The sequence below is a fragment of the Cavia porcellus genome, unplaced genomic scaffold (genome assembly GCF_034190915.1).
Source record: "Cavia porcellus strain 051 isolate PalLab524CR breed Dunkin Hartley unplaced genomic scaffold, mCavPor4.1 scaffold_2, whole genome shotgun sequence".
Classification (NCBI taxonomy): domain Eukaryota; kingdom Metazoa; phylum Chordata; class Mammalia; order Rodentia; family Caviidae; genus Cavia; species Cavia porcellus.
In genome coordinates, this window is record NW_026947485.1 from 44,595,848 (window position 1) to 44,616,217 (window position 20,370).

Sequence of the window (20,370 nt, forward strand, 5' to 3'; positions counted from 1 at the left end):
TCTTTACAATCAGGCTTTCTAGCAACCTTCTGGTCTCCTGAGCTCTGACCAGAATCTCCTCTACATGACAGCCTAAGCTGATCCAGCTCTATGCATCGAGGCGACACATCTGAACCTTTCCAAACTCGGCCCACATGCCATTTCCAAAGCCTCTCAAAAACATGTTCAGGTATAGTCAAAGCAAATGACCCCACTCCTGGGTACCAAATTCTGTCTTAGTTACTTTTTATTCATTGCTGAGACAAAATACCTGATGTCCAAAGTTGCGAAGGAAAAGGTTTATTTCTTACAGTTATTGGAGGTTTCAGTCCATACTCAGTTGGCTCCAAGGCAGGCTGGCATGGCAAGGCTGCAGTTCATGGCAGCCTCAAACAGGAAGGCAGAAACCAGCAAAAGAGAGAGACACACTTTTTTCCTGCTATTACATTATATGCTGGCCCCAACCTTATGTGGGTGTAGTACTGACACTATCAATCCAAGCTCTAGACAATGAACCAATCACAAATGCATAATGCAAATGCATGAGGCCTGAGGGCCACCGACATAAACCATGACAAAGACACAAATTATGCATTAAAGAAAGGTACAAGCTATTGAGTCAATCATTAAATACATAGAACTAACTGCCAAGAAAAGTAAAATCTGATGAAAATGTTGAAAATGGTAACTATAATATTTTTCTCTCTACATTACCTAAATTTGCAAAATGATGACACTGTGTATTTCAAACATTTTTGAGTTTGAATGAATATATGAATTCGTTGAACACAATCAAGTGCTTTACATGATCATTTCATTTGGAATATATTGGTAGAAGAAAAATACACAAAGCAAATTTCTATACCACCAAAATCAAATCCTTTTTAAAAATATATGTATATATAAATATATATTTCCTTATTCATACTTTTATCATTTCCCCTAATTCTGACTGAGATCAGTGTTCCACCTGTCCCTCAAAATAGTCCCCATAACCCTATTTCTCTCAAGATCTCTTTTCAAATATATCTTCTGTTCTGCAGATGCCACCTGCTAAAAGTTCATGTATCTAGTTTTGATTTCTTTCTTCTAATATCATTGTTCTAATCTCACTTGAACTATTGAATAATGTTCAGAACTCTTCTCACAGTTGCATCTTTCCAAATTACCATTAATTATTTTGCCAATTGAGGTGGCCAGCTAAGAAAACAACCTGACCTATTAGGGTCATGTTTACTAATGGATAGAGAATTTCCAATATTATGAATTTTGCCTTCCTACAGCTGAACCCAGATCCTCCTTTTTGGGTTACTCAGTGGTAGGGTCATGGACATAAGACTTGGCCCTATTAATGAAGTTCACTAATGCAGCACCTAGATTCCAAAGTGAGCAAATGGAAAAAAAAATCTTTGTTGATTCCATTATATTGGTGAATGTTGTTGAATTCTGGCAAGAGTCACTGCAGCCTCCAGTGGCAGTAGCATCTCATAGGGCAATCTCATTTGGAGCTGGTTCTGAGTGTAATCTAGGATGTTGTTCCTCCACTTAGTATCAGCCTAGGTCAGCTCTCCCACAGAGTGTCCATGGGTCACTCAGTAGACCTTCAGGAAATTCAGTTGCATTTTCTTGAACCTGATAGCCCAAGAGTAATCTTTTTCAAAGGTAAACTTGATCATCTCATTCCTCTACTTAAACCCCTTCAAAACTCCCTACTGCTTGCAGAATAGAGTCTTGCTTTTGTAACCTTGTATTTATGACACATCACTTTTAAGTTTCATCATCTTTACCAGCCTGTTGCCCTATCATTTATCTATAAAGATAGTAAGACAAACAACTTTTGAGACCTTGTTTATGTATTGTTTAGAGTTATATCCTCTGCCTGGATTACCCCTAACTCCAGTCCATCAGCTCAGCCAAGGTCCTTCTTCATGTCTTAGTTCTTGCTTGACCTTTATGACCTACATTCCCCCTTGCCAGAGTTTCAAACATCTCCTTCATCTTCATCTGCCCTCAGTCTCATCCTTCTAATACAGTGGTTACTGCTTCTTTTATGGACAAACTGTCCTCTGAACAGGTAAAAATAAATCTCTGAAACAATTCCTTACTCTTGTTCACATATTCTGTTTTTAAAATTATACTATAAACTTTCTATAGCAGTAACCATGGCTTACAATCTCCAGAATTATTAAAACACCTGATAAAAAGACACAGAATGTTATAAATTATTTGAATGTTGCTATCACATGTTTTCTAGTTAAAGTAGTATTTCAGTCTTTTTCCTGGTCTATCACTTTTTTTTCTTTTATCATTTTCCTTAATTATTCTTTTACTAAAAGGGAATATTTCCACAAGAAGTAGAATTTGAAATTTAATTTTTTAAAGTAAATGCATAGATTTTTTAAATGACCTAGTAGAACAAACTGAAATTTTAAAAATTATAAGTGATACTGTAAACTGGTGCAGCCATATGGAAAACCCTTTGAAATTTCCTCAAGAAGTTAAAAATAGAACTGCTATGTGATCCAGGAATCTTACTTATGGGTATACATTTATTAATTTGTTTTCTTTTGCTCTACTGAAAACCCTGAGACAGTCTAATTTTGTAAACAAAAGAGATTTACTTAGTTCTAAGTCCTGAATGTTTAAAGTCTAAGACTGATGATTTGGTCTCTGGTGAAGTCATCACTGTGGGAGTGTGTGTGGGAGAAGCAGTAACACGATAAACAGAAGCCAGAGAAATTCAAGGGTCAGGCTCACTCTTAAGACACTGTGTTCTTTTAAGAGCTTGAGTCCCATGCAAATTCTACTAATTCCTTTCAGTGATCAAAAGTGGAATAAAACAGTAGACAAAGCTACAGGTAGACAAATTTGGCTCAATGTCAGGAAATAATAAGTCCAACCGAGAGGAAATGTTTAAATAAAGCAGAAGGAATGAGCTCTTCATCATTAAAAGTATTCAAAAGTGGATTGGGAAGGTACGAACACCTCGGACTTTGTATTTCCTGAGGGCCTAGAACAATTTTCCAAACCTAATTACTATGATTCACCAAAATAGAGAAGATCAAATTGCATCAACACCTTTTTCAGGAGAATCTTTCATGAATTGTTTTAAAGATTATAGAGACTATTATACAAAACAACAGAGCAATAAGAATTAATTGCCCTCCAATATAACTTATTTTATGTTCTAGTAGGACAATTAGAATTGTCAAGTGCAGGCTACTTTCTTCTGAGAAGGCATATTTTATTGACATCAGTTTACTAAACAGAAAGATGTGGTTGAAGTCCATTTTACTATCCTCTGCCTTACTCTGGTTTCTGCTGCTGTTAAAAAATATCTGAGGTTTGGTACTTTATAAACAGAAGAGATCTATTTGGCTATTAGGAAGTTAAAGAGCATGGCATAGGTATCTGCTTGGGTTCTGGTAAGGTTTACATGTTGGAAAGTCAGTGGGCATATACAGAGGAGGTCATCCATGGCAACAGAGGGCAGGGGCTGATTTGCTTAATAACAAACCATTCTCACATTTACTAACCTCTCACATGAACAAATAACTCCTGCAAGACCTAATCCACTCACCAGAGTACTAAGCCCATTTTTGAGAAAGGCATTCATCCATTTATGGGAGTGATTCTCCCATGAATTAAAAATTTTTTACTGAGCTCAACTTCTTAAATTTCCCATTATCACCACTCATTACAGTTACACTGCAGACTGTGATATCAGCAGTTAACAATTTCAGGGATGAGATACAACCAAATCACAACAGCCACATTTCTTTTATGGCCTCTTCAGAGTTTACACTAGTTGGCAGTGGTATTTGTTCATGCAAGACAAAAGCATAAATTAACTGTGTCTTTATAATTTGTCAATTAATGACTTAATTGCAAAATTATATAAGGTGAGCAGAAAATATTGTTCTGGAAATGTGCCTCTGAGAATCTATAATAAAGAAAATGAAATTTGTCAGCAAGCTCAAAAAAAAAAAAAAAAAGAAGAAGAAGAAGCCAGAAAAACAGTGAATGCTGTAACTATGCCAACAGAAAATTATTGCAAGAAGGCAACCTGGCTAAGATATCATATTCATGTTAATAATATATTGTAATATTCTACAATTCAGTAAAAATAATTTTCAAAGAAGAAGGATCAGCTTGACAGTAAACTGGATTGTGCAATGCCATTTGCAACACTCAAAAGCAAATCACAATTAGGAAATATGGTAGCATTTTATCTTTTCATTGTTATGAGAAACAGGAGAAGTTTCAAAGACACATTATTTTGGCGATAAAGTATGGTGGAAAAAAATCAGAATTTACTTTTCCCCTACATGTGGGAGGGGAAACACACTTTGGCTGCGGGCAACAATGGCTTTGTAGCAGAACTGAGACCAACTGTGGTGAATGTTCCCCTCAGTAGTTGCTTTAAACCAGTCTCTCTGCCTATACTCAAAAGTTGTTTCTGGCAGAAATCTGACTTCATATTAAGAATGAATGCTAGATCCGCTGGGATTATATGGGAGTTCCCTTCAGTTCATTGCTCTGAATCCCAGGCTTCCTTGAGAAGCCTGGATTCGCAGCCAGGCACTCAGAGAACCTTAACCCTCATCTGCTTTTCTGCCCTGTGCTGGTGCATTAGTAAGTGCTATATCCACAAGTGCTGGGCTGGCCTCTGAATCTCCTGAAATCTGTAATAAGGATCACATTGCTGCTTCCTGACCCAAGAAGGCTGGAACATGAAATTACCTGAGTAAGGGACAAGCAGGAAAAAGCAAGAGGGGCAGCGTCCAACAATTAAAGTAGATTTGTTCAATGTCTGTTCTTAAAGAATTTGGATCTGTTTTATTTATCTATAAATTTATCTGTTCCTTCATTCATTCCTTCATCCATATGTCAGGTGTTTATTAAATTCTTATTGTATGAAATTCTCCCTGAAAAATGTTCACAGAAAGTTTGTACTATATGCTTCTCTCCAAAAAGCAAATCAGACTGTACCAAAGCCCCCACCCAAATTTAGCATTAAAGAGTCAATGAATAATTATAGAATAAGCATTTTCCTATGACAGTAAAAATATCTATCCTCAGTAAGTAGGAATGAGGATACAAGATCACAAATAGTATTTTCTTAGCTATTTTATGAAAGAAGTTAATGTGTATTATAACAGAAGTCATTTTACCTGAGGTTACATAATTTTACTTTAAAAGAAAATAGCATTTTGTATACTAAACAAATTATCAATGCATGACACTTTCTGTTTCATGACACTTTAGTTCTATAAATGACTTTGATTCGACTTTGATTAGACACGATCCTTTGGCATTATTAGCTAGCAACACCACAGACTTATTACTTAGGTAATAATGACAGAAGTTACAAAATCAGAAATACCTGGGAGAAAATATCATCCTCTATAAACTGTGCATATTTTTAATTTGCCTTAATCTTGAATTTAGTGGACCTATGAACTAGCATTCTATTTATCTGTCTTCTAAGAGTGTGCTAGTATTCCAGAATGTTCTTTCTCCTTCCTCCTTACATCTCCACGTGTCTCTCTTCTATCTCAGAATTTTCCCTTCCATCTCTTAGAAAACCCAAGATAAAAACATGGTGAGACTTGGTCAAAAGAAACTGTACTTAACCCACGTGAGCGAATCACCGAGTCACATGTTGATTCCAATGCTCACTGTTTCCCAACAGTTGCCGTTTTTGCTAGAATTCAGCTCTTTTCGTTTGGAATTTGCTTCACTTCTTGGTTTAGAGGACACAGTTCAATCTTTATTCAGTCATCATTTGCTTCACGATCCTGGAGAAATGATTAATGAAGCAGTGGTTAATAAATGAAGCCTATTTAAGGACTCACGTCTGAATCTACAGATTTAGGATACTTTATCCTAACCTAAATAATTATTTTATTTATTGTTTTAGGACATGAAAATGAAAAATGACTTAGTTAATTGACTTGAGCCTGGAAATTTCATATCATACATTACTGATACATTTTGGTTTGATCATGAGTTTTCATCATCTTAAAGAGTACAACAGTAAGTATGAAGAAGTTGAGAGCTTAAAGTGCCACTGTGGTCACTAGCTGCTAGTCAGAGGAAAATAAATCTCCCTAGTTTTAATGGTATCTGAAAATATTTTGAATAGTTAGTTCACATATAAGCACTCTGTTTCACTATGCAGTGGCTAGAAATTTGGGGATTTATGAAATTATCTAGAAAATAGGAGGTAACCAGTGAAGTTGAAGAATTAGGGACAATAAGGGCTTGAGAACAAATGAATGTTGGAAAAAACCCTGATTTATAATTCTTGACCAATAGTCTCAACAAAAGCAATTCACTAAACCTAGCACACTCTCAACCCTGAAGGAAAATATAAATACACAACAAGCAAATGTAAGATTTTCCATATACAAATGTACCTGACTGTTTTTATCAAACATGAAAATGTTTTGCCTTTTGTTGTTTGTTTTTCTCTAGTAAAAATATGGACTAAGTACACACAATCTATATATAAGTATGAATGAAGGATATTTGAAATGGAGCTAACATTCCCAATGGAAAAAAATTATATCTCTGTACAAACCTAACACTGGATGAGTAAATCTTGTAAATCATACTACATAATCATATTAAATTGATTTCCTTTTATTTATAGTGATAGGAAGGTTAGAGAAACTATTCACTAATCATCTATTTGTACCCAGCACTTTACTATCGACATAGAGATGCAAAGGAAGTAAATGAATTGTCCCTGTACTACAAAATAACTTTATTGAAGATTTAATATTTACATGCATTATTAAAAAATAAAAAATGCAAAGGAGTCTATTTCCAGGAAAAAGTATATCTTACAGATACTAAGTCAATGATTCTCAAATTTCACTGTATATAAAATTCATGTAAATATCCAATTTAACAGGAAAATTCCTAAATCTTATTTTGATCCACAAGGGCAAGGTGCCTGCCTGCATTTTTGTCAAACTCCCAGTTACTCAGATGTGGTTAGCACAAGGAACACCCTGCTTGGTTTTGTCAAATCAGGGGCCTGGGAAAAGGCAGGAATTTCCAGGATTGAGTTGAAGAGGCATCAGGTTTGAGATGATTCTGTAGGATCAAATGAGTGGGATTTAAAGAGAGAGGGGGCTGTATTCTTGGAAGAAGGCTGTAAGAAAAGCACAAACTTGAGAGTAAATATGACATAAGAGGCAGTTTGAGAAGCATATGGGTTGGTGCTTTTCTCACCTTGGTTGTCAAGCAGCATGGACAATTGTATTTCTTTAATATAGATAATGAAAGTTTCTTTCTCTTTGTTCTTGAAAGTGATTTTCACATTGTTTGTCTCCATTCATAATCGTCAGTGGCAAAACCTAGAGTTTACAATACCCAAGTTTTTCTCTTTTTTTTTTCCTGGTACCAGGTATGGAACTCATAACCTTGTGCTTGCCAGGCAAGTACTTACATCACTGAGCTAAATTCCTTGCCCCAGGTAAATCCCCAGGCTCCCAAGTTTTTCAAAGTAGATACCTGTATACAAGCTTTAGACATCAAGAGTAGTGTTTAATGTCAAATGAATAGTCATTATTGTAGACATATGACATAGCACCAAAAAATTGCCTTAGGAGCTATAAAGAATTGGATGCACATTACTGTTATGTTGTTATGCTTCTTAGTAGCTAGAATATTTTATTTGGTCTTTTTGAACTTTAGTTACTAAATGTACAAAATGTTAATAGTAATAACAGTGTAAATAGATGTAGATTGCACTGGATTTTGAAGATTAAATGAGTTGATGAATATAAACTCCCCATGCATAATGGGCAACAATAAATAAGTTAACAATATTTGTCACCTAAAATATTTGTAAAAAACATTTTTAAAAAGTCTAATATATGATTATGCAATGGTGTGATTGGATTTAGATAAAACATAGCACAATGGATAATATATTAAAAGAGAGTTGCTTCTTTGTACAAAGAGGTAAAATTTGACAGTTGTGACTAATTTGTACTCTACGTGGAATTGTATAACGTGAAGCAATTTGAAAGATGCCTTAAGATATGCTCCTGAGAAGCCAGAAAGCCCCTGAGAGTTTCATTCCTTGGTGCCTTATAAAGATATTAATCACATATTAATGTTTCACATTTATTGTGAATCATTTTGTGAGCTATTTTCTCTCTGTACAGTGACAGAGGAAAAATCAATGAGGGACAGGAGAATGGCTGTGGATAGTGAAGGAGGAGCTTTGCTTTAGCCTCAGGCCATCGTATTAGGGCCCTGGGGAACCTTCTGGTGATGAGAAATGCACACCAGAAGAAAGAAAATAGGCATGGAAAAGAGGCACAGGACAAGTGTCAGACGCTTTTCAGTCTGGTTTAAGCCTCAATCTGGTTTAAGTGCTACTCTTCCCTGTACATGTGTATACCGCCTCATTTTTGCAAAATCTCACACAAATGCCTGTTTAGTTTTGGTGTCTTCTCACAAGGTAAAATCTGCTGAGATCAGAAAGTGAAATTCAAATGACCTCACAGGTGGTTTAGAAAAATCTAAGAACAGAAAAGATTTCTTCAAAAAATAGTGTGTGGGGGGAATACATGCAGTGAGTTATACAGAGTATTAATAGTGTCATGATTGTTTTAGCAACTTTAGCAATTCCTTTAATGCACTGCTAAACACTATTTTTTGTCTATTTATTATTGCTCACTGTTTATTTCTGTTATTATTTATGCCTATTTGCCCTTTCTTTCATCTGGAGCAAACAGTGATGTCATGTGACTTTTAGAATTTTTTTCTAATTACAAATCTGATTTTCCTGAAACACTACATGCAATTTTGTCTAGAAACTTATATTTTTTGAGGAAAAAAATCTTTCTCATTTTCATTAATGTAGTGAAGGTTAGCAAAAAATGTTTTCCTTGAAAAGAAAAGAAATCAGAGTCCCATTGGTATGGAATTGGAAATGATGTCTACATGCTAACCACAGATGACATGAAAATGAGGCTGTATCAAGAGAAACTCACTAATTATAGAAAGACTGAGATATGTCTACTGTATATTTCAGGTTGAGTTCATAGCAGTTGCTCGAGATTTATTAGATAATTAATTGACAGCACCAGAAAATCTCTATCGCTAAGGGATTTTAAAATGCATCCTCCATATCACTGTTGGGAAAGTCCCCGTCTTCACACGTGCACACACCCACACAGACGAATGGCTCTCACAACTCATTTCTGTGAAGATTCTTTAATAGCTATGTAGTTAATATCAGCATAATACTTTTAATTCAAGCTTGCAAAATTTGTCTTCTATGAGAGGGCTGGTGTAGGACTTTATGGTTACCTTGATTTCCTATCAAAATAGATAATTGGGTTTAAGAGAGACATAGAACTTTGCTTAAGCCCAGAGGTAAAATGTGTCACTAATTTTATAGAAGGCTGTCTCAATACATGATCTGCAAAGACTCAGGAAAACCCACTGGCACTGAAAATACTTCCTTTTTCTCACAGTCATACACTAAAATCTTTACTATTGAAGTTACTATTGCAGGTTAGACATTAATAATATACTTTCCTGGACCGGTGCTGGTGACTGCCTGTGAAAACATGTACATCACCACAATTGGGGTGATGATTCCAGTTATACAAATTTAGGTGACTTTTCTGTCTATTATCCAGTTAATGGGTACAGAATAAGAAAGAAAAGAACAATTTTTCTTTTCAAAACCACCTGAGCAAATGTTCTTTGATTTCTTATAAATACTTGGACTTATCTCAATGTTTTAATAGTGATAGTAAAGCAATAAAAACCTGAGATTTAATTTTAACTAATGTCGGTCTGCGTAGGGCAGTGAGTAAAGATGTGTTGGAAAAATATTAATCCAGGTTGGCTATTTAACATCTGCCTTATTTTGAGGAGAACACCACTGAAGCCACCTGCTTGACACCATGAAACTACTACTCAGTTATATCTTTGTTTTTCGCCGGCTTCTCCTTGTAATTGTCTGTCTGCTGGGTTTCTTGCCTCTTCCTCTCGTCATCCACGCTAAGGTAGGTGGACTTGGAGGACAGACAGGTGAATTTCCTGATCTGTTTGATGGTCCTTTGCTACTGTTTAATTAATTGCCCGGTAACCTGAATGAAAGCTGATTCTTGATATTTGAAGTCAGCATGGTTACACATTGTGTTTTGCCCACTTTCCTGCTTTTTAATGGTTGATGTTGGTCTATTCTTGGGATGACTATGTAGAATAATTAACAAAATAGTTAATTAGCATTGCTTCCTGTCTATAAACTAAAGGAAAGGGAGAACAAATGAAGCATGACCCTCAAGATCATGTCATTCAAATTATTAACCTCCAGAAACCATCTCGGTTAGCACAATCTCTTTCCTGGAAACCTGGGGAAAAGAACTAGAACACAATTGGGAGTCTCAGGGTCCGGAAAAGCCTAATTTGCTTGTTCTGTGGCTTATTGTGAGCTATGGAACTTCCTAGAAATTTAGTTTTGTAGGATAAGAAGATCTTAAAACCAAGAAGTAAGTTACTTTGTTAGTTGGAAAATTTTATAAATCATTGCAACATGTTCTGATAACTTCAGATTTTAATTTAATTTGATGTACCAGTAAACATTTTCAGGTTTGCTTTAAATAGCAGTCAGTGTATTAAATACAGAATAATAAGTTTAATGTATTTTTAATCTCTTTGGGAAAATTATTCAAATCAGCACTTAGTGAACACTTTTTCTTTGCCAGCTGCAAGTGTTACCTGTTAGTAAAAGAACAGGCTCTGGGCGCAGGCCCTGTGCTCCAGGTCCCAGGTTTACTACTTACAAGCGTAATGTCCTAAATAAGTTATATAAACCTCTCATGCTTCTGTTTTTTCATAAGTGAATGGGAATTATAACAGGCTTGTTACTAGAATTAATTGAGCAAATATTCATCAAACATGTACTTGGAGCAGCAGCTGGTATCCTATAAATGGGATGGTACAAGTCTCTCCATTGACTGACTTGATAGCTGGAACAGTGCCCACCACCCTAAAGCACACAGTCCCTTTAGTGGATGAGAGCCTAGTTGATGTTTTTCTCTAACAAATATTACTCATTGTGGTAAAATAGAATCGTATTAATGATTATATGGTGGTCTCTCCAGGCTTCCTCAGAAGTCTTTGTCATTTTTCCGGAAATTTATGTGAAGCAACAAAAAATTCTTTTAGATTCTGTCAAAAACTCCCTCAGCTGTCAGTCTGGGGAAGGGATTGGTCCCCGCATCATGGCTTGGGGCTGTTTCCTACAGGATGAAGTCTTCCAGCTGCAGCATCCCAGGGTGCAGCATCTCTTCCTTTGAGCAGTGGCAGCAGTGTGATATTAGCAGCCATGGCATGTGACAAAATTGGGTTACAGACATAGGGCTCTTATCTGAATTGCCACATTCAGCACAGCTTGTAAAGTTCTTGGAGAGTAAAAATGGTGAGAGGATGGAGAAATAAAGATGAAAGACAATATGGAGAAAGCTGAGATCAGCTGGAGCCCTCTCTCTGCATGTGAGGAAAACAACTGCTCAATTGTATCTATTTATACACTTAGCAACAATGTCATATGACACTCTTTTGCTTAGTAGTCTGCAAGCACAGCAACTTAAGAGTTTGTTGTTTTCTGACAGGAACACCTTGTTCAGATGGTTGGCCTAGGCCTTGTGTGATCAATTTCTAGCTTCAGCCACTCCTCACACTAAATCTGTACCCCAAACTACTTTGAAGTCCTGTAGCTCCATCAAATATGTATGATGACCTTCCCTCTCCAACACCCCAGTTCCAATAGGTCTCCGAGAACTCATTCTTATCTTAAAATATTCTAGTTTATGTTTGGACACTTCCCATGTTTTAATACTTCTTTTGTCAATGTACATCCTTATTTATTGCAGTAAAAAGAGGAAATTAGTTAAGCTAAATTTAAGACCTTACTATACTAGCATCTGTGCTGCTCTTTGATATATAAATATGCAACACTATCGTGTATAATTGTTAGAGAAAATGAATATGAAGTCTGAAAAAGATGACATAAATAAACAAGTGATACTTTGAGTACATGATTCATTAACTAGAAAGAATATTAATGCTAAGAAAGGCATCCAATGACTTTTTTCCAAGACGGTATGATAAAAAGTACATTAGTACAAAAGTACAAAGCTAAGTTCTTACTGTCATATTGCATTTATAAGTGTGTTCTTCTTTTCTTTCCTTCTAATCAGATTACTTGTGAATACTCAATCAAGTTAATGGGAGTAATTTTTTCTACTAGAATAATATAATTTCATTTTTTGGACAGTTTAAATGCATATTCACTCATCCAGTTAACTGTCAGTTATACTTGAAGAACATTGCTGTAACCCTTGCTTACAATGCAAGCAGGACATTTTTCAGTGGAGTATATTTTGAAGCACTTAAAAAGTAAACAGCTGAAGCATGGATGCAAATCAATTTACATTTAATTGTAGGTCCCTCAACTGAAGAATCTTAAGTTTATAAGGAAGGATTAATAGGTTAAATAATTCACACAAAACAAAAAACCAAAGCAATAGTTTTTGAAAAACAATAGATCTCCACAATGTTGAACAAACAAAAATGAATTATTGCCTGATGTTTTCATTTTGTTACTGGTTGTTGAATTTTTGTTATATGCTGGTCTTAACTCCTACCTTACTTCCTTCTCTAGACAACAGAATGTCCTCTATAAATAGAAACTCTGATAATATTTTCAAAGGTATCTCAAAAGGAACAGCAAAGACTGATTTTTCAGAGCACCGTGCCAGGTGCTTTCCCAAGCTAGCTTATTTAATTTCAGTACCATCCAACAAGTCACTACCTATGTGTTGTCATTCTCATTTTACGTTGAAGGAATGATACTCAGAGACAAGTAACTTTAGCAGAGACCTCCTAGCTGATGTAGAAAATGGTCTTTAACTTGGTTTTTGTCACAACTTAGAATTTATTCTTTAACAGTGGTTTTGGAATTTTTATATTTTAAAAACTGTATCTGTGCATATTTGCAGTACATAAAGTTTACATTCATCACAGGGAATAGTTATATATACGGAGTACAACTTGATTCGTTTTTTAATTCCCATTTCCTCCCATCTCTCGCTGTCTCTAGATCCCCTTTTCCTATTTTTATTATCATTGCTATTATTATTTTTTTGTTAATTTAACTCATGTTTAGACATATAATGTTTACATTATTGTGCGTATTTGGTACACATGCATAACACATGTTAAATCTTTTAATTCCCCTTCACCTCCCTGCTATCCTTTGCCTTCAGTGTCTTGAACTCATTCTCATTTACAAAAGCTCTATCTCGCTGTTTCCTTTGATTAATCTTTTATTGTGCTCTTTATTTGTACTTTGCATTATTGTGGTTTGTTAATCATTTATTAGCAAGGCAGACCTCTTTTGCATCATGTCTCTGAGATAGGCCACATAGCAGAAGAGGTCAATGTACCATCGCCTCAGTTGATCTCAGGCAATTGAGTGTCTTCAAGCAATTCTAAGTGCTGAAATCAATTCTAGTGCTCTGAGATCTGTCAATGGACTAAAGAGAAGTGTGTGATTTACTGTGTTCCACAGTCACAGGTTTACAAGTGGTTATGTAAGCTTCTCAGGATTTTTTTGTCACTTACCATTGTTCCCGTGTTTCAACATTCACTAAGAATTATGACACTGAGTTGGTATCTTAATATCTGCTAGTAGGAAGAAACCTTGTTGTCAGGAGAATATTTTACAAAAGCATTATCCTGGAAACATGCATAAGTCAAAAAAAAGCTCAAATTTAATTCTTATTGTTCCATCATTATTATTGTTACTTTGCAAATTAGAAATAGACACAAATGCAAATAAGTTCGCAAAAATCTAGCTGGACAGATTATTTCTAACCAGTATCTGTCAGAGTCCACAGTCGATGATCTTAAATACAATTGAATATCTGTGTCTGTTCGACGTCCATGAAGGTAAGAATACACCTAATACATTGGAGCAAATTGGCTTATACTAAACAAATTCTGTTTTCTTATTGATTTACACTGAAGCATTAGATAAATCCCTTTAAATTGTCATCTAAATATAAGAGTACTCTTAGTTCTTTCCCAATTAGTACTAAATGATCATCAAGCATTTATTATAGTTGCTATTTATTTGAATGAAATAATTACAGCATTTTTCCTTCATTTGAAGAGGAAATTCCCTAATTATTCAAATATAGAAACATTAAAACGAGCCTAGGCTACATGCCATAGTTGTAGTGATATCTTCTATGTGTAACTGTTGTTTTACAACTATTTCTAGCAAGTGTTTTTTTCTCTTTCTATAACATTTCAGCACTATTTCCTTATTATCTCCTTATTATCTTACTTTTTCTTTATGTTTCTATTCATGAAGTAGTAAGATAAAAACAATACCAGATTTATTTGAGGAGTAGTAACAGAGAAAAAAAATTGAACAATAGATAGTGTTAATTGAATGTATTTCTTTCATTATACCACACACTCTCTAGCTATTAAGTAGAACTCCCTTTCATAATAAGAAGTCAAAAAAAAAAAAAAAAAAAGAAACCGCACAGATACTGAGCAGAATTCTCTAGTTGATGGCTTACCAAACTCAAAGTAGATTTCTATTTTTTTCTGAGGTACACTAGCCTCCTAACGAAATATGTGCTTTATAGCAAGAGAGGCTCAAGAGAGAGGAGATTGAGAGGGCTGCTGCAGAAGAGAATCAGTACCCTGCAGAGCAGGAGCTAGGGGGAGGAAATTCGAGCAACAATATTTTTTCCGCAGCTCAGCTGCCTTGTGCTGCCTGGCTCTCTCCACAGCCTGGTCCCAGAAACATCAAGACTGTCGAGGGTACACAGCAGACTGGAATTAGATGAAAATAAATAGTGATCAAGGAGTATGGTGTTAAATCAAAAAATAAGGTATAGAATAGCAAAATGTGATGATTGTGAGGAAATACAAACTTTAGAAATGTAAAAGCTATAATAGAAAAGAAAAGACAGTAGGTGGGAAAGTCTGTCAAAAGAAATGAAAATGAGTGGTTAAGACTGCAAGTGGAAAAACAGGTAACAGAAAAATTCCAAAAACATATAAACAGCATTTAAAGGGTCAAATATTATTACACTCTAAATATAATAATAGAAACAATTGCTATTTTAACCATATTTTAATAATTATTATTTTTAAATGAGTTTTAAATATGGTAGAAATTCAAGATAAAAGAGAAAATGCTATGAATGCTGAACATTTCAGGCACCAAAGGGCATAGAAATGCTAGAGGTCAGGAAACGTTTTTTTAAAATGAAAAAAGTGAAAATCAGGCAAATAAAATCAAAGCCAAAAGTTCAAATTTCACATTTTTTAAAATTTTACAAATATTTTATAAAAAATTTCTGAGACCAAACTAAGTAAACTTTGTGACATAAAGTTTAAATTAATGTTTCCGCCTTCACAAAACTTACAGATTTACTGAAAAGCTAATAATGTGACAAACATTAATCGTAAAGTAAGCTTATATATATGCACACTAGATGACTGAAGAAAATCATTTGTGTTATGGCTAATTAGAAGAGGAATGAATCACAGAGTATTCAGGATCCTGTATTCCATTCATTTTCTCAACCACACATACTCCCTTTTGCCTATAATCTGCTGCTCCTTCTATTTTTGTTATTCCAGAGAAGACAAACCCTTTACTGCTTTCACAGGCCTGAAAATTGTGTGTTGAGCTCCAAAAATCCATCACCCCTGTCACTCAATTGTGTGTTTTCTCCATCTAAATCCCCCTAAATCTCCCCCTCTGCTTCCTTCTTTCTGTTCCTGCTGGCCTGGCTTACCTTGGTGTTTCTCCCTCCCTGTCCCTGTCCCTGTCTCTATCCCTGCCCCTCTCCTTCTCATGGATAATTTTTTACACTCTTCTGAAGTTTCCTACCAAAATAAAATTTGTTAGTGCCTGCCTGATTTCACTTTGTCTTTCTGGTCAAATTTCTTCAATGATTCTTTTTCCTACAAAATGAACAATACCTAAAGAAAACATGTATGCACTGATAGAAATTCAAGATTTTGTCATCTGTCCTAATGACATTCCACAAAGCCTACATCAGTATCTTTCTCCCACTTTCATAATTTCCATTCCAGCAGTACTTCCCAATTTGCAGTTTCTAGCACAAGCGTTCCTCTGCCTTTCCACATGCTGTGTCCCTTTTTTGCAGGACACTATCTTTAGGAGGGGAGATTCATACAAACTAAGATGTTCTCATTGCATCACGGATATATTGGCTTCCAGGAGAATGTATATTCCATTTAGGGCTATATTGCCTCACCTTCTAGACTATAAGAGTGTGAAACATATTGTTCAGTTTCTGTCTCCTCCAGCATCAAACAAGGGACTGCCACATATATTAGCTATTTTTAATGGTGGTGGATGAATGATCTCACATGGCAGAAGGATGTGAGACTTATCTACTAGATCTTGTAAGAAGGAATACATGCAGGAGAAAGAAGATACAATGAAAGAGCTTTAAATACTGTGAGATGTAACAAGAGGATCTCTTTCACATGGCTTGTTTTTCCATCCATGATAAGTTTTTCTTAATACCTTTTTCTTAATGATAATAGATATGAATGCTGTATGAGCTTCATAATAAATTTTGAAAAAGCAATGTTATCTCTGGTTTTCAGACAAATCATCAAAATCAGAAAGATTAATAAACTTGCACAAAGTCCCTGCAGTCCACAAAGGGAAAAGAGGATATGAACAGAAATCTGTCTGTCTCTGCCTTCATGACATTATTCTTTAACTGTATTTACATGAGAACTTTACAGGCTGTGCTCAGCAGGGCAAACTCTTTGTTCCTGCATTTGAGACCATAAAACACACTGGATTGCAGAGCAGCCTTGACTAATGAAAGACAAATATTATGTCCAAATCATGTGTTCATTGTTTTAAATTGCTGAGATTAGTGGAGACTTATGAAATCATAACTTGATCTATCTTGACCTGTCTATCATATTCTGAAATATTTCCTAAGTGATTCTGGCATGTACCCCTGGACCATTTCCTCCTCCATAAAATAAGCAAGATTCCCTTCAAAAGTTTCTGAATATTGTCTGTAGGTCTGTTTTCCTAGATTTGCCTGAGGTTCTTTTATAAAATACCCATCTCTGAGCTGGGAGGCTCAGGAGGCTGACTCCAAAGCTAACTCATGGTCTGCATTTTGATCATACCCTTATGCACAGTCAGGTTGGAGAACTAGATGATCTCTGTGATTATTTCCAGTTCCACTGTGTGAGTGGGATGTGAAAATCATATATCTTGGGTACCGGCCGGGTGCAGAGGTTGAGTGAAAAAGAGGAATTTAAAAAGTTCCCATGGTAATTGGCATAATAGGGCCAGGAATTGTATACACAGCTACATATTTTGTCTGAAAAGTAACAAGAAATGTTAATTATTTCTCCTTAGCTTGGTATTAGTGCTCCTTCATACTCTCTACCTCCCAAAATGAGGGCATTTCAAAGCATTTTTACTTTGTAATTAATATGGACTGCGAAATCACTACCACAGCAGGGGTAGTTATGTCACAAACTATGCAAAGACCTTTACAAGTCCTGTCAGATAATAACAGTGTTTTTCTTTTAGTATACAGATTTAGAGTGGGTGATTTTTCTTATTTCTTAATTTCTTTGTGTTGTCTTAGAAAATCAGTTGCAGTGAGTGAGGCCTGTGATTGGGTCTGCTTCTCTCATGCTGTGCCATGAAGAGAATGTACTTACATATGAAACAATTCATTAACCAAATTGCTCCCTAATATCAGTAAGTGTGTCATTATCAAAATGGGGAGACTGTACTTTAAAGTAGAATTTGTACTTCAATTCTATCTGGTGCTATAATTTAATAGAAAACCATAGTGATTTAAAAATATAATCAGCAACATGTCCCAAGATAATTTGACAGGCAGAACTTTGTAAGTCTGTAGAGGTCATAATCTAAATTGCCTGTCCTGGTGGCAGTTGGCTTTTCCACATCCTTAGCAAGTGCCCTAGTTGGACTCATGTACTTGAGATGACTAAGACAGATTTGACTATGATACAGTTAATTGGGGGTGGAAGGATGGGAAAATGTCAGCTAAGGGGAATTTGCCTCTACAACTAAACATTTAGTTCCAATTTTATTTATTGACAACAAATATGAAGGCTCTGGAGAATATATAAAGATATTTGCCCATTGAAGTGAGGGCCAGAGTATTTGGGTTGCCAGGAAAACAGGAAAGAGTAAAAGAAGAAGGAACACAGGAAAGAAAAAGAGATGCTAAGAAATCATAGGCTTAGGATGGAGACTGTTTTATAGTGAATCAAGATAAATGATTAAGTAGAAAGAATACAGATGCAAGAGTAAGAACATGTGGTATAAAATTCTCATCCCCCATATCATTCTGAGATTAGCATCATTTCAATGCTAAAATCAGAGGACTGGAGAGTGGTTTTCTTACAGCTATGGAGTTAGACACACCCCTTCCAATGGTGTTTCATAGGAAGATGACACTGCCAGTCTCTCAGCTAGGAAGGATCTCGCCACAGGCCCCTGACTCAGTCAGATGACTGTGTCTGTTGTCTTGGGAGGAAAAGAACCCCAGCTGTCAAGACTCATTCTAGACTGGTAAATAAGGACAAGCTGAGCAGAACTATAAAACTGCTAAACAAGAAGGAATAAGCATAGAAGGAAAAAGTGTGAGAATTAAAGAACTACCACTTAGGAGAAATCAAAATAAATTTTCTAGGCAAAAGAGGACAATGAAGAAAGACTGGAAAAATCAGCAGGGTAAAAACACTCTGAATAGAATAAAAATGCAGAGGAAAGAATTCACAGAAAGAAAAACAATAGTTTTCAAAACAGAAGTATAAAGAAAGAACAGGTGAATATAAAACATAACTGATTAGATGCTCTACAAATGCAAGGGAAGTCATGGAAATTAAAAATCAATAAACAGATGTGTTTGTTCAGGGTTTCAAATGGTTGTAATAAACCAATGTCTCCAGAGGAAGCTTTTTCCTTTGTTTCAGTTCTTATCACAGATGAGTCTTAGAATCAACTAACACTCAAGCAGTTTATTATGACAATGTGCATAATCAGAATGAATAGCAGAAGCAGGCACTACCAGGGGCTAGACACAGTCAGATAGCCAACTGATCATGCAGACTGTTACGAGGTCATTCTTGGAGTTTGGGATAATTATGCTCTTATGCTCATATTTAGCCCGAGTTACCTACCAAATGCTTCTGGATCCATTACCAGGTGTCTCTTTCATAAATGGTGTTTAGGATATATGTATTGCTTGCCAGTGACCTTCTCTTGGTTTGGAAGGCACTTCCACTGCTGCTGCCATTTGGAGGAGGGAGCTGGCTGCAGAAGCCTGCTTGGGCCTTGCTGGCGGCCTTCTCTCAGTCTAGAGAGTGCCGCTGCCACGCTTGGAGAAGGGAGGTGTACTGCGGAGGAGATTTGAGGCCTGTCTAGGTGACCTTCTTTCAGTCCGGGGAGCTTTGCCACCGGAGGAGATGGATGCCTGCACAACATCTGATCCCCAGGAGAGTTTGAGAACCTTGCTCTGGGTGGTTGGGGACTAGCCTGACTTGTGGTCACACTAGATTGGGCTTGGGGGGTTCAGGCCAGCCTGGACCATGCCTGTGGCCTTCTTTTGGTCCTGGGAGCTTTGCTGCTAGAGGGGGGAGCTGCATAGCTTGAGGAGGCTCTAGGCCTGCCTTAGCCATGCCTGGTAACCTTCTATTAATCTAGGAGCCTCACTGCCCAAGGAGGAAGCTACACTACCAGAGGAGTGCCTGAAGCCCCAGACATAGGAGACAATTTCCACATGCTCAGGGGAAGCTTTGGAACAACACTTGAAGCACGGAAATATAGGAAAATGACAAAACAAAATACCAAAATGCAATCTCAAGCATCCAACCCATCCCAAGAAAGCCTAGGAGCCATGTACATAGAAGAAAATATATGCCATAAACCTGAAATACTTGAAATAATAGTAACTGAAATAAAGAAACAACTCTGGGAAGCTTTAAAGGAATTCAAACTAGAAATACTCTCCCAGGTAAAAGAAGAAATGATAAAAATCATGAAAGAGATGCTGAACATATCTAAAGAAGACATAGTTAAAAAAATTAGAGGAACAAAACAAAAAAGATAGAGTCCCTGGATGAATAATATAAAGAAACAAACAGAATACATAAAGCAGATAACAAAGAGATATGCAGGAAATTAAAAATTCCACTGAAAGTTGTCAAAAGCACCTCAAGGAAAGTGAAGATAGAATTTCAAATCTTGGAGACAAGATTGCAGCTAGTGAA

At 36.0% G+C, this 20,370-nt stretch overlaps 1 protein-coding gene across 2 annotated transcripts in view; it reads left to right on the plus strand.

Moving 5' to 3' along the window:
* Positions 1–20,370, plus strand: part of Slc13a1 (solute carrier family 13 member 1) — a 189,016-nt gene that overhangs the window by 79,448 nt on the left and 89,198 nt on the right. The window contains exon 1 of one of the 2 annotated variants that reach the window (XM_003475042.4): positions 9,870–10,025. The exons of the other annotated variant lie outside the window; for it this stretch is intronic. Coding sequence (XP_003475090.1) covers positions 9,924–10,025 — 102 coding nt within the window. The 5' untranslated portion in view covers positions 9,870–9,923. Of the gene's footprint in view, positions 1–9,869; positions 10,026–20,370 lie in introns of those variants that run through there. 2 annotated transcript variants of the gene reach the window in all.